General features: G+C 48.0%; 3 protein-coding genes across 5 annotated transcripts in view; 2 read left to right on the top strand and 1 right to left on the bottom strand.

Annotated features, from left to right (window-relative positions):
* LOC105062698 (cell adhesion molecule CEACAM7) overlaps nt 1-21,826 on the bottom strand; it is a 41,935-nt gene extending 20,109 nt beyond the window's left edge. Inside the window, exons 1-2 of one of the 3 annotated variants that reach the window (XM_074369519.1) lie at nt 21,725-21,826; nt 18,720-19,591 (exon numbers count right to left, since the gene is read on the bottom strand). In XM_074369519.1, the coding sequence (XP_074225620.1) occupies nt 18,720-18,784 (65 nt within the window). In that variant the 5' untranslated portion in view covers nt 18,785-19,591; nt 21,725-21,826. Of the gene's footprint in view, nt 1-18,719; nt 19,592-21,020; nt 21,271-21,571; nt 21,698-21,724 lie in introns of those variants that run through there. The other 2 variants (XM_045510541.2, XM_074369520.1) reach the window with 2 other exon arrangements.
* On the top strand, nt 1,917-9,745 carry CD177 (CD177 molecule). The gene is made up of 9 exons (XM_010947062.3): nt 1,917-2,365; nt 2,441-2,581; nt 2,832-3,014; nt 3,834-3,950; nt 4,149-4,265; nt 7,618-7,758; nt 8,465-8,650; nt 8,788-8,922; nt 9,181-9,745. Exons 1-9 carry the CDS (start codon nt 2,131-2,133, stop codon nt 9,438-9,440), a joined length of 1,515 nt encoding a protein of 504 aa, XP_010945364.2. The 5' UTR covers nt 1,917-2,130; the 3' UTR covers nt 9,441-9,745.
* On the top strand, nt 18,883-21,783 carry TEX101 (testis expressed 101). Its single transcript, XM_010947063.3, has 6 exons — nt 18,883-18,944; nt 19,566-19,667; nt 19,795-19,935; nt 20,065-20,247; nt 21,270-21,398; nt 21,557-21,783. Exons 2-6 carry the CDS (start codon nt 19,604-19,606, stop codon nt 21,781-21,783), a joined length of 744 nt encoding a protein of 247 aa, XP_010945365.2. The 5' UTR covers nt 18,883-18,944; nt 19,566-19,603.
* Nucleotides 21,827-22,899: the final 1,073 nt, after the last annotated feature.

Genomic DNA, 22,899 nt, shown 5'->3' with positions numbered 1-22,899 from the left:
AGAGAACAAACTTGTGGTTACCGGGGGAAAGGGGTGGGAGGGGATAAATTAGGAGTTAGAGATTTGCAGATACTAACTGATACATACAGAATAGATAAACAGTAAGTTCATGCTGTATAGCGCAGGAAACTATATTCGGTATCTTTTAGTAACTCGTGGTGAAAAAGAATATGAAAACAAGTACACGCATGTTCATGTATGACTAAAGCATTGTGCTATATACCTGAAATTGACACTTTGTAAACTGACTATACTTCAATAAAAATATATTTTAAAAAAACAACTAAAATGATGCTAATCATGCAGAAACAAAGCCAGGTTTATAGAGACCCAAGGGGGAAGTAAGGGTGTTTGCTGGAGATACATGTGGAGAAGCTCTACCCAAGTGCTACACAGTCTCCTTTGTCCTCTATAGGTAAATATCTGCAGCAAATTCCAGCATAATTCAGGCTTCTCATACCTGATGAACCCATTGGCTAGTCCAGAGGGAGAAAGCAGGATAAATCAGTCAAAATGTGGGCTGAAGGGCCCAGAATTGTTCCTAGCTCAGCCACAGCCTGAATCAGAGGACTTGGTGAGCTTCTCTCCCTCTTTTGGTTTCTGATCCTCTTCTATAAGAGGAGCAAGGAATTGTTGCAATTGTTGCTCCTAATAGGACAAGGAAAGAAAAGGAAAAGAGAAGAAAAGGAAAGAAGAAAGATAAGGAAAAAAGAAAAGAAAAGAAAAGAAAAGAGAAAAGAAGAGATATAGAAGAAATAAGAGAAGAAAAGAAAAGAATCAGCACTGGCAGTGCTGCAAGTGGATGCCTTGGCGCACTTAGCACAAGGCTCCATCGCTGTTAGTATTTCTGTTCTTGTTATTTAATTGGCCACCTATGACCCTATGGACCTCTTTGCCCACTCTTCCTTCCCTTCTTCCTTTGTTTCAGGGACATTGCTTTAGGCCATGCACAACTCCAGAGGGTGCCCACAGCAATGATGTGAATCACTGGGGAGGGGATGCACAATCCATACAAATGTAGTGATGGCTCTGTTGCTGTCTTTCTTTCCTTCCTTCCTTCCTTCCTTCCTTGCTCCAATAAATATTGATTGAGTACCTATACTATGCCATGTGAGTGGTGGAGACACAGTTGGAAGTGAGAGGAACATGCCTCTGTCCCTGTAGCAAATGTTAAACTTGCAAACACAAAGAAAAATGGAATGTAAAAAGATATCAAAGTAAACATAATTGCAAGTTACATATTCATTTCTCTTTCTCCTTTACTATTGTTCTTCCTCCTCTCTCTCTTTCCCCTCTCTTTCTCACATCTGGCCTCTGTGGTCGCCCAGGGACACGCCCTTACTTTTCCCTGTCTGTCTCCTCTCCAGTGTGCTAGAGCTGCTTTGTGCAGGTTTGCAGAAGCCAATTGTTAAATATTTAGAGATTTGGTGAGCTGGTTGTTAAATGATTGGTAGCTTAAAATCAGACCTGGTAGGAGTATTTACACCATAGAAATAGGCCAATGTTATGAGGCTTGGTTTGTTGATGCTGTTTTTCTGAAAAGCTAATCTTCTATCACACCAGTCTTCCCATCTATTTCCGGCAAAGAAACTTTGCTTTGACAAGGAATATCTGAATTCTTCAAAAGACATTCAGTCTCTGCCGCCATCCCCTCCTCCTGCCATAAGTCAGCTCCCTCCTGGGTGGCAGGAAAGCAGAGATTCTAGGGCTTGTGTTGTGCTGGGAAGGAAGAGGACAGAGGCAGAGAAAGCAGGAGGGAAAGTCGTGAACCAGAGAGTAACAAGGACAGCAATATAGGGAAGAAGGAAAAAGAAAACAGAAGTAGGAATCTGTGGGGACAGAGGTTAGGGTAAGGAGAGCTTAGGGACCAGCCAAGACCCACTGCTCAGTGTCCTCACAGGCAGTTGGGTCATTTCACCACCTGGGGCCAGAAGGTGGCCAAGCTGCTATGAGATGAGGAAACTGCCTTCCAAAATGACCCCGCAACAGGATGGGGGTGGGGACCCACATAGCTGGGCCCGGGAGGAAAGTGGGCTGGGGATCTGGACCAGTGGGGACTAGGAGCCAGGATGCCTCAGTCTCGAATGTTGCTGAGGGGGCTGAGGCCCTGGATCCTGGGTCCGGGAAAAGATGGAGGACTCAGATTCCTCTGCCATTAAGCTGTTGAGACTCAGAGGGTGGGCCAAGGCTTTATTTAGCAAGACCCTGCCTTCCCCACCCTTTTCCTTGGGTGAGGCTGCCTCAGGTGAGGCAAGTTATAAAAGCGCTGTTTCCTGGGAGAAAGAAAAGGAGAGTGTTCCTGCTGCCCTGATCATGAGCCCTGCCCTGCTGCTGGCCCTCCTGGGCATCACCCACACCCTGACCGGTGCGTGAGGACCCCAGCCCGGGAGCGGATTCCCCTGGAGGATGGGTTAAGATAGATTTGCTCTTCCCGCCTCAGGAGTGCATGCCCTGACCTGCAACCAGGGGAGCGCGGAAACAGTGAGGGACATATCGGAGCTGCCTCTCCAGTGGACGACCGGCCAGAAGTCCTGTGAGGATGGCTGGGGCTGCCAGGAAGTTCTGCTGCTCATTGAGAATGGTGAGAAGGGCCCCATGAGCCCCACGCCTGACCCCCACCCTCTCCTGTGCAGACACCCCTATCCCCACCCAGTCCTACCTGCATTCTGTGTAGAAACTCAGAAGAGCCCCCCCCCCAACCCCAATACCAGGAGCAACTCCTTGGCTGCCCAGGGGCCTCCTGTCCAGCCTCTCATCCCAGGCCACGATGCAGACCCTCCCTCCAGGACCCCAGAGTCCTGACCTCTCCCTCTCTCTCTCTTTCTGTACAGAACTCCAAGTGAATTTGATGATCCTCAAGGGCTGCACCCAGGCGGCGAATCAGGAGGCCCGCGTCACCCAGCACAGGACAGGCCCCGGACTCTCCGCTCTATCCTACACCCACGTGTGCAGGGAGGATCTGTGCAACAATCTCTCCTCCACCGTCCCTCTCCGGGCCCTGCCCCCACCCACAGGTGCCAGAGGGAGAGGAGGAGGAGGAACTGAAAGGGGCTGTTGGGAGGAGGGGAGCAACGGGACTGAGGGGGTAGGGGGAGAGCACACAGGGACAGTTCATTTAGAATCCCTCCCTGCCTCTCCCACCCCATCCACCCCGTCCACCCTCCCCAGCACTCCCTCCCTTAGCACGGCTTCTAACAGTCCCGGAGCAGCAAACTGGACTGGTTGTCTGATGCTCAATCACCCACCTCTGACTCGACTGTGGCGACAGCCCAAACGCGGTGCCCGCCCCTTTTGTCTATGCCATTGAATTTGGTTTACCTGTGTTCTATTCAGGGTTTGGTACTTCCTCTTCCTAAGTGAAATCGGCTTGTAACTTCCCACTGCCCTTTTTTGTCTGAGATCCTAAGTCGGGTTCGGAGCGATGGTTGGCATTTCTCTACTCTGTGGCATACTCTGTGAACACGGGCGCTTGTCTTCTCGGACTGTTGAGTGGAACTTGTGGGGCGAAGCCAATGGTTCCTCTCAGGGCACCCCTTCTCCACTCATACTTCCTCCTGTACTCAGTCCCAGGCACCCCTTTCCAGATCTCAGGGTCCCTCCCCACCTTGCTCTCTCTCTAGTCACATATCTTGAACTCCCTGCATCCCAGGCCTTCTTAGGAGGAGCCCTAAGATGGCACATTTCAGGAGACTAGGGAGGTTGACTCTTAGGACCAACAAAACAGCGCAGGGGGGGTGGGTGTGGAGTGGAGGGGTTAAGGAGGAAAGGCAAGCCGTCCAGTCTGAGTCCAGAGCCCTCTCAGCCCTCCCTCTCTTTCTCTCTCACCTCCCCAGCCATGGGGTCTGTGCGGTGTCCAGTCTGCTTGTCTACAGCAGGCTGTGGGTCTGCAGCGGAGCTGCCCTGCCCCATCGAGAGCTCGCACTGCTACAGTGGGGTCCTCCTGTTCAGCGGTGAGTGGGACATGGGGGCCCTGTGGGGCACTGAATGGGAATAGGGGGTCTGAGGACCATGATCTGAGTCTCTGGGGTGGAAGGGTAGCTGAGTCCTGGGACCCAGAGGAAGATGGGCCTGGCTTCCCAGAGCTGTGCCTCCCCCAGAGGGTTGGCTGATTCCAGCGGCAGCATCTCCCTCCCTCTCTCTTTCCACAGGGGCCATCTCTAGCCGTCTGAAAGTCCAGGGATGCACATCTCAAGAAGGCTGCAACCTGCTTAATGGGACTCGGGAAATAGGGCCCATCACTCTGAGGGAGACCTGTGATCCTCAAGGTGAGTATCACCCCCACAGGACCAAGTGCCCAGTCCCACAGCCTCGGACCCTGTCCAACACCCCCACAAAACCAGCTCCCCAAGTCACTCAGATGTTTATCACTCACTCAGGCGGGTGTGATGGGAAGGATTCTCCCAGTAGGTGCATCAGGTGAGGCTGCCAGTGAGAGGTGTCCAGCCCAAGGGGAGAGAGAGGATGTGTGGCCCAGGGGACAGATCTATAGGACAGGAGCCCACTGGTAGGTGTTTTCAATGATGCTGAGCTTGACCAAGTTAGGGCAGCCTGTCCAGGTGGGAGGGGAGCAGGGGAGCAGGGAGGAAGGTCAGAGGGCAGAGAGGATGGGCTGCATCGCACATCACCACTTTATCCATGGGATGCAGAAGTGAGTATCAGAATGGAGTGCCTGCTGGTTTCCATACTGGGAGTGACTCGTTGCTTCCAATTCGAACTGTTTTTCCACACCCCTGACTTTGGATAACCTTGGATCTCCCACTTCCCCTGGACCACCCCCACCCGACCCTCACCCATCCCCCACTCATGGTACAGGAGCACCCTAGCAAAAGAGAAAAAAGATCAGAGAAAATATGGAGGATGCCCTAGGTATAACAGGGAAAGCAAGAGGCAAATGGGGACACAGGAAGGGCCCCCACTTACTCATGGAAACACAGTCTAACTGACACACTGATGGATGAGAGCAGCCCAGACTGTCTTGATGTGAAGCATCCACCGTGGTGAGGAGAGGAGTAGGGTGATGAGTGGAGCGGGGCCTTGGGAAGGTGGGAGAAGGGCTTTCCCTGTCCGAACTTCAGCGAAAGAGTTGAGTGAGTTCTGCAAACGTTCCTCTTATTTGAATCTCTCCGGCTAGACTGGGAGCCTTGAGGTCAGAGCCTGGATGTCACTGACACCAAGGTTTCCAGCCTCAGGATATTCCTTTTTAATTTTTTTAGTGGAGGTACTGGGGATTGAACCCAGGACCTCATGCATGCTAAAGCATGCACTCTACCACTGAGCTACACCCTCCCCTGCTATTCTTAATATATGTCCATATACTGCTAGCTTTTGACATCAAAGTCAGATCTTAGGGGATGGATTTGCCTTTCCTGGTTAAGTTCAGCTCAGTAGCTTAGTAAATATTTATCGAGCATCAGCAAGGCCAGGCATCAGGAGCTGGGGTACAATAAGATGGCAGAGGAAAAAAAAAAGATAGCAGGGAATAAGTGGAGGACAGAAGGGCGTCCCTGGGAGATAGAACAGATTCTGGAAGGCATGGGGGCGAGAGAGGACTGGGTGCAAGAGCCCAGATTACCCCAAATGGGCCACTGCAGGAGCCCATATTGAAGAAGAACCAAAGAGCTGGAATTTATATAGCCATGACGGCCTTCCTAAGGAATTGGATGATGGTCCCAGTGAGAGCAGTGGGTAGCCACAATCAGGGAGAGCACGGGAGTTAAGAGCTTAGTGTCTAAATCAGAGAGACGTGGGTTTCAACTGGATTGTGGTGGTGGTTGTGCAACTCTATACAGTTACTAAGAATTGTTAAGTTGTATAAGTGGGTAGTTTTTATGGCGTGTAAATTATATCTCAATAAAACTTAGGGAAAAAAAGATGTGGGTTTCTGTCCAGGCTCTGCTGCTGAACCAACTTTTGAGGATTACCACCTCTTTGAGCCTGTTTCACCAAGTTCAGGAAGGAGGCGATGATCCCAGACTGTCGGGGTTGACAGAGCATATGCAAAGGACCTGGGGTGGGTTTGTGCCTGCCATACATTCAATGAAGAATCCAGAGGTCAGTGTGGCTCCAGCAGAGTGATTAGGCAGGAGCAGAGCAGGACTTGTGGATGGAGAGGTTGGCAGGGGGTGGGTGGGAGCGGAGATCCTGCAGAGCCTTTGGGGCTATTTTAAGGACTTATAATTTTATTCCGAGTGGGATGAGGATCTATTGAAGTCTTCTTTTTATGGGCATCCTTCTAGCTGCTGATTGGAGAATAGTGTAAAGAGGAGGTGGGCGTGGGGGAGGGTACCCCCAGGGAGACTCAGGAGGAAGCAGGTGAGAGCCTCAGGGTACGGCCCCTGGTAGAAGCAGTGGAGGTGGGGAGAAGTGGTTAGGTTCTGGGGGTATTTTGCAGCTTCAGCCAACAGGATTTCCTGCTGGGCGCAACATGGGGTGTAAGAGAAAGGGAATTGTCAAGAATGACAGCAATGTTTTCAACTTGAGCAACTGTAGGAAAGGAGGTTGCCATTGACAAGCTGGGGAAGATGGGGTGGGTGGGGAGATTGGGGACGAGGCTGGGAGGACAGCGGGAGCCATGATTTTGCCATCCATGAAGTGGGGAAATGAGTGGCCTACCTTCGCAGGGGCTGTTGTGGAGGAAGGTTACACATTTGTGGGTGCTGCATGGTCAGCCCTGGGGTTTCTGCGTCATGGGATACATCACGGCTGGTTGTGTGCTGGCCTTAAGAGAAGGTCTAATGGTTTCCCAACTAGACTCCCGATGGCCACAGGGGCTAAAGTGGCTCAGGACGGACATCCATCCCCCCCTTCCCCATCTTTCACCCCAAGGAGCCAGAATGCCTGAGTTCTGAGCCCAGCTCTGCCAATGGCTAGCTAGCAGGGACACTGGGCAAGCTACTTAAAAACTCCTCTGCCTCTGTTTGCCAGCCTGAAAATGGGGATGATGATGACGATGACATCATCTACTTGCAGAGGGAGGGGGTCGCTGTGAGGAAATGAGGCGATCCAGGTGAGGTGAGCTCTTTGGCAGGCTTAAATGGGTTAATCCATGGAAAGTAATCATGGCAGCCAGGAACACAGTAAATGCTTAGCGCACACGAGGCAGTTGAGTATTTTTGTTTGGAATACAGGATTTCTCAGTTAAAAGGAATATATGATGTCAGGCTACCCTCCTCAATGTCCAGATAAGGACTTTGAGGCCCAGAGAGAGAAGCAGAGATTGGTCCAGGCTAAGGAAGAGCCATCTGTCTCTCTCATTTCCACAGGGAAGAACAGCTGTCCTCAAGGGGGGTTGAGAAAGGACGCTGCAGGTGTTCAAGCAAAAACAGGGTAAAGGAGGGGAGGGTATAGCTCAGGGGTAGAGTGCATGCTTAGCATGCACAAGGTCCTGGGTTCAATCCCCAGTACCTCCATTAAAAAAAAAAAAAAAAAAAGGCAGGGTAAAGAATGAGGGTGGGGCTCAGACTTCCAAGGTCCCTTCTAAATCTGAGACTGAGGGACTCAATGGCCAGATTGCTTGGAGTGTGACTAACAGTGTGACCTCCCCAAGCACAGGACCCTGGAAGGACAGACACAGCTGATCCCTGGCTTACACAGACCCTGGTAATTCTTTGTCCACAGCTTTTCTGTCCTGTCATCGGGGAGTCATGTTACGGACTTCTGTAAACCTGGCTCAGGAACCGGTTGAATGGACCACGAATGGGAGGCAGCTGTGTGATCCTGGGGAGGTGTGTCAGGAGACACTTCTGCTCATAGATGTAGGTACGTGAGCTGTGCAGGACAGCAAGACCCCTGCACGGGGTCCTGGGTCTCCCTACCCTGGATTCTTTCTCCTGAATTTCCTGCCCAGTTCTCCTCATCCCAGCAGTTCTAAACTCAACTCTTCCTCTTTCTGTGCCTTGGTTTCCCTTTCAGAAAACTAGGGGTGAGGTGATGGCAATAATAGTTTGCTGGGTAGTTGCTGGGATATATCTGATGGTCCAGGCAAAGGGCTAAGAACAGAGCTCGCACAGAGTAAACTCAATGACTTCATCCAAGGTCTAATGAGCGACTTGTTACGTGCCAGGCACTGTGTTAGATGCTGTAGATCCCACTGCATCTGCCTTCTTGCAGCTTTACTGCCAGTGGGGAAGCAGGAGAAAAAAAAAAGAGTAAGATACGGGTGTGAAGATAAGAGCTATGGAAAGAAATCCAGCGGGAAAAGGAGATAGGGAGAGTGAGGTAAAGGTTGCAATTTGAAAACAGCTGCTCTGGGGATGCTCTACTGAGAAGGTGACATTTGAGCAAGAACTGAGAGGTGGCAGATCTGGGAGGCAGATCTGGGCTCTGGCCCCAGTCTTCGCCCTGCACTCAGCAGGACCTGTGCTCTTGATTTGGGGGGACCGGCGTCCCCCTCCGCCTGCTGAGCACTGAGGAATCCCTGGTTTTGCCCCTCCCCCAGCCCAGCTTTCACTCTCTCATCTCTCAGGACACAAATCACTCCTAGTGGGGAGCAAAGGCTGCAGCAAAGCCAGGACACAGGATTCCCAGACTATCTCCATACACTCGGGACCCCCAGGAGTGCTCGTTGCCTCCTATGCCCGGTTCTGCTCCTCTGACGAGTGCAACAGCGCCAGCAGCAGCAGTGTCCTCTTGAACTCCCTCCCTCGTCCAGGTACGGGTTCCCAGCGGGCTAGGTGGGACCAGGGGTATGGAGAGGTGGGGCCCCAGAGACACAGACTCTGGGGCTCCAGGAGGGTGGCTGCTGTTAAGAGCAGAGCTTTGCACCCCAACCTTCTCTCTGCTTTCCAGCTGCCCCTGCCTCAGGAGACTTGTACTGTCCAGCCTGTGTGTCGCTTTTTGGATCCTGCCCAGAAAACTCTGAAACTGTTAGGTGCCCTAGCGGCACCACTCACTGTTACAAGGGTTACATTGCTCTCCAGGGAGGTGAGTGCTGCGGGTAAGGTCCCAAGGATGAAGGGGCTGGGACCTGGCTTTATTGGTCCTCAGGTGGGAGGGTGTTTGAGACTCTGAGTTACGGGGAGAAGGGGCTGGGGACCCAGGTGTTCTAGGTCTGAGGGAGGATCAGGCTCTTAGCTTGATCTCCTGGTCTGAGGCGGGAGACGGGTGTGTAGGAGTCCTAGGGTTCAGGAATTTAAGTGTGGGGAACTTTGAGCCCTCTCTGACTCCATGTTCATTCTCTAGGTGGGCTGAGCACCTCATTGAACGTTCAGGGCTGCGTGGCTCAACCTTCCAGCTACTTGTTGAACCGTATTCAGAATATTGGGGTCATTTCCGTGGCTGAGAAGCGTGATGACGAGAATGAGCCTCTAGAGAATGAGCTTCTACTCCCAGCTGGAGCTGCTCCTGCCCCCTACCTGGCTTGGGTGGTAGGGCTGGGGCTATCTCTAGCCCTGTGGTGTGGAGCCCCCTCCCTGCTCATCCCATTTTCTCACGATTCTTAGCTCCTGCTGACCCCCAGTCCCCAACCCTCCCTCTGACCTCATAACTAAACAGTCTTGGACACTGAATTATTTCCCCATCCTCTACACGAATTATCATCCACCCCCATGCCTTGCCCCCCATCACATACTATATGACCTGATGACAACATATGGAAAGGTCTGGAAGCAGCTGAACTTTCCCCACGGGTGACTGGACAGTCAAGCAGTGGCCACATGTGAGTGATAATAAAGACATTGTCCTTTCCCTAAATGCTGGGTTTTCTCTATGTGAGGGGAGGGCAGGACAACCAGAGATCTGGCACAAAGAAGGAGAGGAATCTGGTGAGAGATTCACCATCTCAGGCTGCTCCTTCACTGGTCTGGTCCACATCCCCATTGGACTAGCTTGGTGGCAGCAGAGCCATCAGGATGCTGCAGCCAAAAGTACTTGGGTATCACTGTGACTTGGGAGGTGAAGGTGCATCATGACCAATAAGGCTTATACCCCAGCACAAACAGGGGGCTCACCCCACTTGAATAACTTGACATAAGGGTTGGTATGAAGCAGAGAAACAAGAGGGTTTGCACAGTTTCCTGAGGCTGATATCATTGGGTCTGTCATCATCATAGGCCTGAAAAGCTGAGGAGAGGTCATTGCTATTACTAGAATCTCGAGGGGTTGGTGTTTAGAGAGGGCTGCCTGACAGGAGCTGTGACATCAGGCGAAAATCTTTCCAGTCCACAGTGATACTACAGGGAGGGAGCTGGGGAATTAGTACTCCACTATCAGTCAATGTCCTCCCTCTGGTCTCCTACTGGAGCTCCCTGTGGACTGAACACAGCTGGGAGGCAGGAGATCTCAATGGCAGTTCCCACAAGGGGAGAAGGGGAGACAGTGAATCCAGAGAAGGAAGCAGAAAGTGTTCAGAAGAGTCTTTTCCTTTGTCCAGATGAAAATCAGAGTCCTTAACATAGAAGACACACAATTCACATCCATTACTTAATTATGGTGCACTACACCAATCAAGGAGTCATACATCCACAGCATTAGATGACCAATTCTTCATGTACCACAGTGAGAGGAAGATGGGGAAAAAACATCAACCAAAGCTGCAAAGTGTATAACTGGTGGTAATCAGAGCTGCCATCTTCTACCACCCATTCTATGTTTTCTTACCAGCTGCCAACACCTTCTCTGGACAATTGTGTGATGCAAATTTTCATTCTTATGGGAAGTGAGTGTTTGATGATCTTGTCCTTATTGGCTGTTGGCCACTTTCTGCTGAACAGGGCCATGGTCATAGGAAATATTACCCCCAACGTGTCCCCTGGCTTTCATAGTCCTCCTTGACTCAGCAAGCCAACCTCTCTCTGGTAGTCAGATACCCTCTGGCGATCAGCAGAGTGGCCCTCTTCTTTGTCCACTGTTTCAGCAGCACGAGGAGCACAAAATGGCAAGGGGGCAGTCCTGGCTTCCAATTGATTAGAGCCATGATAGGGTTCCTCACCCACACCAAGCCCAAAGTACAGAGACCAGAAGCAAAAATTCTTTAAATGGGTTGTTAGGTATACTAGTGGGAGGGGACACTCCCTTACCCTCCCCTTGCATTCTGGCTATGGGAGAGACGGCATGATAGACTGGCCACTGGTTCGAGTCATACAGCATCTCCTTCTGGGTGGCAGGGTACTGTCTCTCTCCTGGTGCCCTCATAAGCAATCATGGCCACTCCACCCTTCCGAAAAGCCAACTGTCTCTGTGTAGTGGGGCACCTTGGAAGATCAGTGAGCTCCATGGGTGTGAGTTCATTGCCTCACTTCTTTTGCCTTAAAATATGTCTCCTAGTTGGAAGCAATACTTCATGGGATACTACAGCAACAGAACAGACATCTTCTAAGATCCCAAATGACAGTGTCGACAGAAGCATTGAGTACAAGGCAGGCAAACCAGACCCTGCAGGATGTATTTATCCCTGTGCGGGAAAAGCTCAGTCCCCTCAAGCATGGGGTATTTCCAGGCTTAGGGTTGGCCTCTGCCTTTGTTGGTTTGGGCACTGAGCACAGTCAGCAGGCCGGTCACCTTGGGGAGAGTGAGCCCATTTGTTGACACAGGGTGGTGTCTCCACCACCCACATGACCATTTTACACATGGGCTCAGTGAGCAAGCACCGATAGGAAAGAAGCTGTCTGACACCGTCCACTGGGTACCAAGAGCTTCCTGCTCAGGGAATGAGTGCTGGTGGGCATTCCTGTGTGATGTGAACATCTTCACAGTCTGTGCCCATCTGCAGAGGACCATTCTCATATCTTCTCTGTCTTCATTTTTTGCTTTAATTCTTTCCAAGTACTTGACCAAGTGGCTCACCATAGGTCCATGCAGTAGTGGACCTGAGGACATCTCTCAGTGCTTCTCGGGAGCCTGAATATAGGCACATCTCATTTGATGGTGCTTTGTGGGGATTAATAAACCTAATTACCTGCACTCCCTCAAAAAAAAAAAAAAAAAAACCAAACCCAGAAACCAGATGAGAAACACCATTTGGTCTCTCCTACCATAATAACCCTCACTCCATGGGTCAGGGAACCTACGAGGGGGGAGGGTGTACCAGTTACCTATTCCTATTATACATTCTGGGATGACATAAATAACAGGATGAGTCTGTGGTCCTATGAGACCCATTGGGAAGGAGACTTGAGCCAAAATTCCTTCTACACCAGGACCTTGCTCACTGCGGCAATAAGCATCCACCCAAAGCCATCATCCAAATAATACTCCCAGGGTCTGAGCACTTATTTCCCTTTAACCAGTGCTCAGCTCTTCCAGATAAATGACCCCCAGTCTTTCTGGTGTAAGGGAAGATTCACTGTCTACACCCATGGTTGCATTACAGGGTCCTTCTCAAACAGACCCAGCTTCTCCTTTCATTCATGGGGTTCAAGGTCTATGAACTAGCTTGGTCTGGGAACTAGCTCAGTGGTAGATCACATACTTACCATACACAAGGTCCTGGGTTCAATCCCCAGTACCTCCATTAAAAACAAAAAGAAGTCACAAATCCTCATCATGGTGACCCATGTTTCCATCAGAGCTAGAAAATTTCCTGCACTTTTAGGGACCCCTTGGTCATTTAGCTTCCCCACAGATCCCTGCCTCTCAAAACACTCTGATGACATTTTTGCTCTGTGGCTTGTTCCAGTGATTGGGGCCATGTTGTCTCTGCATACCCAGTGTCACCACTTGGCCACTCCCAATCCTCTTTTTCCAGCAATTCCCATAAGCAACTTCTACCTCAGAGGTGAGCCACCACCAAGCTCTTGATGTCCCCTCCTCTGTTCTTAATGCCTCCCCAGGGGATAGGATAAGGATGTGACTGAGGAGGCTGCTCATGACAAACTCATTCCAGCTTTCCCGGGTCCCCAAACTTGGGACTCTATTTCTCTCCGATATGCCAGAGAAGTTGTAGCATTGAGTCCAGATATTAACTCATTAACCTAGCTGACTAGTAATATTTCCTGGATACGTGAACCAATACCTTCAATCCTATAACCCATGTAAAAGAATTTGGCCCCATGAAGCCTTCCTCTTGGTCCCATTTGGTCTCACATCCTTAGAATCTGTATCAGTCAGGGTCCAGGCAGGAGTCAGAAATCACGAACTAATTTTAACAGGGAAAGTTCAATATAAAGAATCATTAACTAGTAACAGAGGATTAGGATTAAGAAGGGATTGGTTACTAAGGGGTAAAGAGGACAGCAGATCTAGGGAGCGATCTCTATACCCATGGCTGCAAGACAAGCGCTTCCTTCTGCAGTGTCCCTCTAGCACCCTCTACTGGCAAAGCCTAGCATTGTGCCAGGGAGACGAAAAATGCTTGCAAGATTCAGCAGGGCAGTAAAGAGTGGAGTTGAGAGGCAATCAGTGAATAAATGGCATAGAATCTGTTCATGCACATGCTCCGGGACTCCTGCCAGTGAATTCGGGTGATGTCCTGTAATGCTCTCAGTGTGTGGCATGCTTATGACAGACCAAGCCCTGTGCTTCTCTAGACTATGTTGGAAACTCACTCTTGTGGGTCTGGAGGACAAGCATTTGCCTATGGGGACTCTGTCCCATGTCTGAGGGTCACACTCCCTTCCCCACCAGCGCCTTTCCCTTAGCACACACTGGCAGGGTTGAACATTTACCTGGCAGTGCAACTCTGTAACCACTTCCCTCAGGCTTTGGGCTTGGTCCTCAGCCCTATCTGCTCTGTGACTACAGGAGACAAGGGATGCTCTGCCAAGGAAGCTTTCTGATTGTCCATCAAGTTTCCATTTGGACAGCCTCATCTTTCAGTTGCTCCTTTTCCCCATGTTTGCTCTTTAGGGTCATCCGAAGAAACCAGCTGGCTCCACAATCAACCTAGGCACCACTGTTGCCACAGTGACAAAGTGCCACACCCTCTTCAACTCCCCAAACCTTGCTTCACCTACACTTCTTTCACTGCTATGACCAGTGCTAATTTGAGCAACTGTGAAATTATTGCATGCTTCCCCTATGCTTCTCCTATGTGATGGAGACGTGATCCCAGAATACAATTTTGTTGGTTTGTTTCTGGGTGCCACTTCTGATCCTAATTATTGAATTGGTCAGGTGTCCAGCAGGAAATGAATGGCACACCCAAACTGGGTAACTTGAGTAGAATCTGTTAAAGGAACTGCTGTTTACAGTTGGCAAGTTTGGATCCAGGGAAACCACAAAGGATGGTGCAGGAGTTGGGAGTAATTATGTATTTTATACATATCATTTGTTGTGACAACAGATAACAAGGAGTCAGGACCATTGTGAATCTAGGTCACGGTGTGCACTGCACAAATGCTCTACATCTAGGGGGTGACACACACTTCATTCCTATATGATTGGTATGAGAAGACTCAATACTGAAACAGGAGGAGAGAGCTCCCTTCTACATAAATCCACACTTGAACACAAAGCCAGGCACACCCGTGATGTGCTGGTAAATGTTTAGCAACTGTTTCCCAGAAGGGAGAAATAAAAGCTCTGATTTAACATGTAAGTCAATGAAATTAGAACACATCATACACAAAAATAAACTCAAACTGGCTTAAAGACTTACACATGAGACAAGACACCATAAACCTCCTAGAAGAGAACATAGGCAAAACATACTCTCATATAAATAGTAGCAATGTTCTCCTAGGGCAGTCTATCCAGGCAATAGAAATAAAAGCAAAAATAAACATATGGGACATAAATTAAACTTATAATCTTTTGCACAGCAAAGGAAACCATACACAAATCCAAAAGACAACCTACAGAATGGGAGAATATATTTGCAAATGATGCCACTGACAAGGGCTTAATTTCTAGAATACACGAACAGTTCATTCAACCCAAGAACAAAAAAACAAACAATCCAATCCAAAAATGGGCAGAAGACCTAAATAGACATTTCTCTAATGAAGACATACAAATGACAAATAGGCACATGAAAAAATGCTCAATATCGCTAATTATCAGAGAAATGCAAATCAAAACTACAATGAGGTATCATCTCACACTAGTCAGAATAGCCATCATTAAAAAGTCCACAAACAATAAATGCTGGAGAGGGTGTAGAGAAAAGGGAACCCTCCTACACTGTTGGAGGGAATGTAGTTTGGTGCAGCCAATATGGAAAACAGTATGGAGATTCCTTTAAAAATTAAAAACAGACTTATCATATGATCCAGCAACCCTACTCCTGGGCATATATCCAGAGGGAACTCTAATTCGAAATGAAACATGCACCCCAATGGTCACAGCAGCACTATATACAATAGCCAAGACATGGAAGCAACCTAAATGTCCATCAACAGATGACTGGATAAAGAAGTCGTGGTGTACACACACACACACACATATACACAGTGGAATACTACTCAGCCATAAAAAAGATAAAATAATGCCATTTGCAGCTAAATGGATGGACCTGGAGATTGTTGTACTAAGTGAATTAAGCCAGAAAGAGAAGGAAAAATACCATATGTTATCATTTATGTGTGGAATCTAGAAAAATGACACAAATGAACTTATTTACAAAACAGAAACAGACTCACTGATATAAAAAACAAACTTATGGTTACCAGGGGGTAAAGAGGGGATAGAGGGATAAACTGGCATTTCAGGATTTGCAGATACACACTACTAATTATAAAATAGATAAACAACAAGGTCCTACTACATAGCACTGGGAACTATATTCAATACCTTGTAATGGCCTATAATGAAAAAGAATATAAAAAGGATACACACAGAGACACACTCATACAGATATATATAAATGAATCATTATGTTGTACACCAGAAATGAACATAACATTGTAAATTAACTATGCTTCAATTAGAAAAAAAAACAGAAATTTGGTGAAGAAGGGGGGCTTACACTTTCAAGGTTCTTTCTAAATCTGAGATTGAGGGATTCTGTGGCCAGGTCGCCTGGAGTATGACTCAAGAATGTAATCATCTTCCCAAGCCTGGGACCTGGAGGGACAGACATGGGCTGAGAATGGGGGCAATTTCTTCCCATATTCTTTGACATGGAATCATTCAAAAATGTCAAAGACAGGGTAAGCCTGAAGGCAGAAAATATCCCTTGGCTGCCTCTCCCCATCGCCGAAGAATCAGATCTGATTCTTACTCTTCTCATAACAGAGTCAGGTGAGTAGGCTTTGGTAGAAAGGGGTGTTCCCTCCGCACACTCACCCAGTGGGATGCACTATATACACCTTGTGTTAACAGGGTACCCTGAATTCAGCTCACCACTCTGGCCTATTCTCAATCCCCGAGTCAGCCTCCGAGCCCTTGACTCGCTCCGGGGACACCCCCTCAATCTTACATCTTCATACCCTCCCAACACCAGCCATCAAGGTAGCCACCATGGGAAGCAAAGTCTCCATCGGGAATGACACTAATGCAGAAGACTTCACAAAATGGTAGCAGGAAGCCCCTGCAGCACTCGCTGTTCTGTACTCATTGCTTCATCTGCACACAAGTCTCTCTAACATGCTCTTATGGGGGGAATTGCCCCTGAATTCGTATGTTGAAGTCCTAAACCCCAATACCCCAGAAAGTGACCTTATTTAGAAATAGGATCTTCACAGACATAATGAAGTTTTAGTGAGGTCGTTACAGCAGACCCTAATCCAATATAACAGGTATTTTATACTAAGGGAAAAACTGGACACAGAAACACGCATAGAGGAAAGATGGTATGAAGACACAAGGAGAAGACAGCAAGCTACAAGCCATAGAGAAAGGCCTGGAACATACGCTTCCCTCACAGCCCTCAGGAGGAACCAACCCTGCTGATACTTTGATTTTGGACTTCTGGCCTCTCAGTCTGTGCAGCAGCCCCAGCAAACTAATTAACAAGCCAAGAGTCTATTTAAGCTAAATGTCCATTGACAGATGACTGGATAAAGAAGTTGTATATTTCTACAATGGAATACTACTCTGCCATAAAAATAATAAAATAATGCCATTTGCAGCAACAGGGATGGACCAAGAGATCATCATTCTAAGTAAGCCAGAAAGAGAAAGAAAAATACCATGTTGTATCACTCATATGGGGAATCTAAAAGAAAAAAAAGACACTATGAACTCATCTACAAAACAGACACAGACTTGCAGACTTAGTAAACAATCTCATGGTTACCAGGGAAAGGGGGTGGAAGGGGATAAATTTGGGAGTTTGAGATTTACAAGTGTTAGCTGCTATATATAAAAATAGATTTTAAAAAAAGTTTCTCTTGTATAGCACGGGGAACTATGTTCAATATCTTGCAATAACCTTTAATGGAAAAAAAATACGAAAACGAATATACATATGTATGTGCATGACTGGGACATTGTGCTGTACATCAGAGATTGACACATTGTAATTGACTGTACTTCAATAAAAAAAATTAAAAAAAAATAAGATGAACTTCACTACAGGTGCTTGAAGCCAGTTGTGGGGTTAGGACTGAAGAGGCAGGGCAAGTGCTAGTCAGGGAGATGGGAAAGGACGAGGAGCCTGAAACAAGACACTGGAACTCGAAGCGGGTGAATATGTAGCTTCCAACCACCCTCTCTGCCCTCCAGTTCCCCCTAACCCACTGGTCCTGCATTGGCAATTGTAGCCAAGAACTGAGACCTTGCCCCACACTTATAGTTACACAATGACCCAGGAAAACCACATACTATTACACATCATGGGAAGTGAGAGCTGGAGGCCTGAGTCCTGAAAAGAAGGGTGGCTCCGAGCCCCGGGTCCTGAGGGACAGCAGGGTCTTTGGGACTAGAACTACCTCTTAGCATATATATTAACTGTGACTATTTATGTTAATAATAATATTAATAATTATATTCTTAATATTAACAGCCCCCAGTTGAAAGTTCTTAAATATTTTTTACATAAAATTTAGAGTTTTACCAGCATCACTCTTTTTTAAAAATAATTTTAGAACATGGATTCTTTTATTCCCTTCTTTTTCTTTTTAACTTTTTTTTAAATTTAAGTATAGTCAATTTACAATGTTGTGTCAATTTCTGGTACCAACACCATTCTTATTGTGGCATTTTCTCTATTAAAAATATATATTCCTTTATGCCGTAGAACTCACAAAAACAGTACTAAGTCTGAAAGAACACAAAGAGCATTTTTACTTCACGTTACATCTAGAAAGCATATATATGTATACATATGTATGTATATGTGTATGTGTGTGTGAATGTATATATATGTATGTACGTATATATATAAAATAGGATTTTCAGCCACGAACAAGAAATCTGAATGACATATCTTGTTCATGGTACTGACACCTGCACGTGTGTTAGATAAGGCGGCAATCTGTCATTCAGGTTACTTAAAGTAATGCTGAGGCCGGCATTTCCTTCCTTTAGTCTTCCAGAAGACCACGGAGGGGCTGGTGCCATGATGTGTTCAGAGGATGAGGCCCGGGCTAAGCAGAAACCACTGCAAGTGAAGGGCAAGGAGGCCAAGTTGCCTCCCAGTGGCTATGGCCACTGGGTCGGGGCTGGGGCAGGGGCCAGGCTGGAAGTGCGAGACGCAATTAGGCAGGGAGAAACGTTCAGAGGATGAAGGCCAAGGGTGTGACCTCCTCGTGTGGCTGGAGAAGTTGAGATGCCATAGCCCAATTAAATCAGGTCATTTGCGGACACACTGCCTGCCCCGCACCTCATGCCTCGTGCTGCAAAGACAACAGGGTTCTCGGCCCCCCAGTTTACCGGACACTTGACATTCCGCGCCTGCGTACCTTCCAAGATTGCCAGGAATAGGCCTCTCCCGGGCCAATGCGGTGTGGCGTTCCTCCAGGCTCATCCAATGAGCTCATCAGATGCTTTCGAGTCGACCAATGGGGCTTCGAATGATCTGTCCGGTAAATAGGCCCCGCCTCCCGTGCCTTGAGGAGACTGTAGGTGAAGGACAGGTTGGGCGAGTGGGGCGTTCGAGGCCGTTCCTTCAGCACCGTGAGATTCTTGTGAGATCATCTGAAAGCCAGGAAGGATTTTGGTCCCTTAAAGGGAAAAAGGGCCCTGGGGACTCAGATTCTTGGGTCCTGAGGAAAAAGAAGGCTGGGGACTAGGACTCCTGGATCTGAGGGGGAGGCGGGGGGCTGGGGCCTTGCACTCGCGGGTCTGAGAGACGGAGAGGCTGGGTGCCCAGAATCATGTGTCCTGCCAGAAAAGGTGACTGGAACCCTAGGCAGGACAGGCGTGGGATTTCAGAATCCCAGGTTCTGATGAAGTTGGGGGCTGGGGACTGAGATACTTGGGCCTCAAAAGAGCATAGGTTTGAACCTGGACGCCTGAGTCTGAGGGAGAGGGAGCCTTTGGGCCAGACTTACGGATCCCGAGGTTGCAGGGCACTGGGCCGTTGAACCCCTTGGTCTAGGTGGCTGTGTATGAGAATTACAGCTGAGGAAACTGAGGCTTGTTAACTAGTTAACTTGCTTGAACTCACAAGCTAGACAGGGACAGATTGACTTTAGACGTCATCGTTTTACATGCCCATAAGCTCTGTCCTGAAGTCAGTACTTGCCAGAACCTAGATTTAACGTCATTCCATCTGGTTGAAAAGTTTCTTCTCCATCAAATCGCAGATCCTGATCAGTTCTTCCAAACGTCTCTAAAAGAAGCCATGGGGACCTGTTATAACCAGGGTTTGCTGCTCCTCTTTCTCCTAGGAGCTCCGACCTTGACCCGTATGTACTGGGGCAGTTGGGGGAGGCAGCTGGGTCACAGAGGATAGATTGCTAGTGAGAAAGCAGTGATTTTGGGGCCCACAGAGAAGGGCAAATTCTTATCTCTATCTCACGTTCTCCCCCTTAGTACAAAATTTGAAATGTCAAAAGGCTACATTCAAGGGTATAGAAGAGGATCCAAGAGACACCTTTAACTGGACCACAGAGAAAGTTGAGACTTGTGACAATGGGGCATTGTGCCAGGAAACCGTGCTAATGATTAAATCAGGTAAATGCGAAACAGGCAGTTGGGTTTGAGGTGGGGAGGTGATTATGTCCATATTAATGCTGTTTCCCCCTTGCCCAGGTCAAACTTTAGGCCCCCCACCCACTTTCCTTCCCTTTTATCTCACTGCAGGGATCAACACGGTAATTTTGGCCACTAAGGGCTGCAGCTCGGAGGGGACACCAGAAATACTGTTTGTCCAGCACGCTCCACCCCCTGGCATATTCGTGGTCTCCTACAGTAACTACTGTGAGGAGTCCCTTTGCAACAACAGAAAGGACTTATATGAGATATGGAGTCCAGAAGAGACCCCAGGTACCTTGGGAGGGGAGAGACGGGTGCTAAGAGGAACTCTCTGCACCCCTGAAAAATGGTAGGTCTTCTTTCTTTGTGTTCTTACTTGGCTTAGGTCCAAGTGGGCCACAGACAAAAGGACTTCAGACCTTTTTGCCCGTCTTTCTTCTTCTAAATTGTCACCTTGAGTTCCATAAACTGCTCTGAGCAGAGGGAAATCAGTAAAGGCTGGAGTGTAAATTGGGTTTTGTGTTTATTAAGCAGTAGAGGTTTCTGAGCAGGGCAGTGGCACCAGCAAACTAACAGCTATTGCTTCTCCATTGCTGCATGACCCCAGCCCAGTTCCCCCATTTGTCCCCAAGGCCTATAGTAATTTGGCCCTGTCTATCTTCTCAGCTCTTTGCCTTCTCTTCCCACTCTCATTTATTGTGTTCTAGCTGGGCTAGTATTCAAAATATTTAACCAGTCAGAATGGATGCTGGCTATAAAAAACAGTCCAGCCCTACCTGTGCCCACCAGATGAATATCAACACTGCAATTTCTCACAATTCCCCAATCAATCCATCAAGTTGGCTCCCACCGCCAGGCCTTTGTCCTTGTTGTTTCTTTTGCTACCCTCACCCAACCCCCATTTTCACATAGCTAACCTCTGTTCATCCTCCATCTCAACTCAAGTGTCAGCTGTGTGAAAATACTTAACTGAGTTATTTTAGGTAGTTAGGTACTCCGCCATTTCTTTGCCCCTACACCTTGGACACCATGCCTACTGAGTTGTATTGTAGTTAATTACTTACATGTCTGTCTCCATCAAGACAATGACCCTAGATGGCAGGAACTGTGTCCTTTTCATTTCTGTAGCTCCACACCCAATCACAGACTTTGGAAGTCATGTTGGGTTCAGCTGGAGACGGTGGGGGGGTTGTAGTAATAGGCCTTGATTAGAGTGGCACCAGCAGGGAAGACTCAAGGAAGTGAAAGCAGCAAGGCGAGACAACACTAGAGGCAGGACTCACTCTTAATTGTCCCTCTCTTTCCCCCTTCAGCTTCCAGCGAGTCAGCAACCCTCTTCTGCCCAACCTGTGTGGCTTTGGGGACCTGTTTGAATGCTCCTTCTCTTCCCTGTCCCAATGGTACAAATCGATGCTATCAAGGAAAACTTCAGGTCACTGGAGGTAAATTGAATATCTGATGGTTTCAGAGGCCAAAAAATGAGACATCTGAGTGTAGCCCAAAATATTCTGTCACTCAGGGTCCCGGGAATAGGGAAGATGGGATTCCTCTCTGATTTCCTAAAATATCTATGTGTCTCCCCATCTTTCTTGTTCCATAGGAGGCCTCAACACACCTTTGGAGATCAAAGGCTGTACATCCATAACTGGTTGCAGGCTGATGTCTGGGGTCTACACAGTAGGCCCCATGTGGCTGAAGGAAGTATGTCCGTTCAAGACTCTCACTCCCCGAAAGGTTGAAAATGCAGCCATGTGGCCTCCCACTTCACCTTGGAGGTTAGAGCTGCTGCTGCTGCTGCTGCTGCTGCTGCTGCTTCTTGTCCGTTGAGGAGGTGCTTCTGGTCCCGGTCACTGGACCCCTCTTTTGACATCATCAGCAGGTTGAGGAACAGGTGGAGATCTGAGGAACAGAGAGTTTCTGTGGATGTATTTGATATTTCTAATAAAGTTTCTGCTGTGATTTGTGTATGCCTCAAGACTAGAAGTGGAGTTATAATGCTGAAAGGGCCCTCAAAATCCATCTTCTCCAACCTACACATTTTGCAAGAAGGGAATCAGAAATCTCGAAAAGCACAGTGAATTTCTCACACTTACATAGCTATGGGCAGAGCCAAGACCAGAACTTAGATATTTTGACCCAGAGTCTGGTTTTTCTTTCATTTTAATGGGCTCCCTTCTCTTGCCAGCTGGACAAGAGACTAACATTATCCGCCTCTAGAATATTCCTAATCCAATTCTTAAGGCCAGAGTCATCTGCTTTGGGGTTCCCTGGGAAGTGTGGCAGAATGAGAAAAATCAGACTCTAAATTCTTCAATTATAATGGGCCCCATTCCCTCTGTCCTGTTTGTCCCTTGTCCACTTCACATCATTCCTTCCCACCTCTGCTGCCTACTCAATGCCTCGTCAGTGGACAGGGGAACTTAGGAGGGAGCTGGGGCTCAGTAGAGTATGAGGAATGTGGGCCTAGAACTATTGCGTGGGGAGATTCTTTTTCAGATTCTTATGCTTATATATTTACTTATTACTCAGGAATACACAAAGTCTATGTTATTGTAAAAGACTCCAGTGATATAGGAGCTGTAAATGTACAGAGCAAAGTAAAAGGTAGAGTAAAGGGAACAGACTTTTTTCATTTTTTTTAAAAAACAGCTGTGTTGAGGCTTAATTGACATACAGTAAACTACAATGGGGGTGGGAGGAGAGGCTTTTAATGCAAACTGTTGACCCTCTCACAAAGGGCAGGGAAGTCTGTTCACGGTATATTCCAGCCAAGTTCTTTCTAGAAAGTTCTCTAGTTCTAACTAACTCTTTGAGGTAAAACCCCACTCCTGCTAATACTTTATCTTTGTTCCTAGGCATCTAGTTCGTTCTCTACTGTGTCAGTTTGGTGAATTTCTCCAAAGAGGGAGAGGAAGCACAAAAAAATAAAAATTTAACTTAGTG

The sequence above is a fragment of the Camelus bactrianus genome, chromosome 9 (assembly GCF_048773025.1).
Source record: "Camelus bactrianus isolate YW-2024 breed Bactrian camel chromosome 9, ASM4877302v1, whole genome shotgun sequence".
Lineage (NCBI taxonomy): Eukaryota > Metazoa > Chordata > Mammalia > Artiodactyla > Camelidae > Camelus > Camelus bactrianus.
This window is presented reverse-complemented; position numbering and strand designations above follow the sequence as displayed.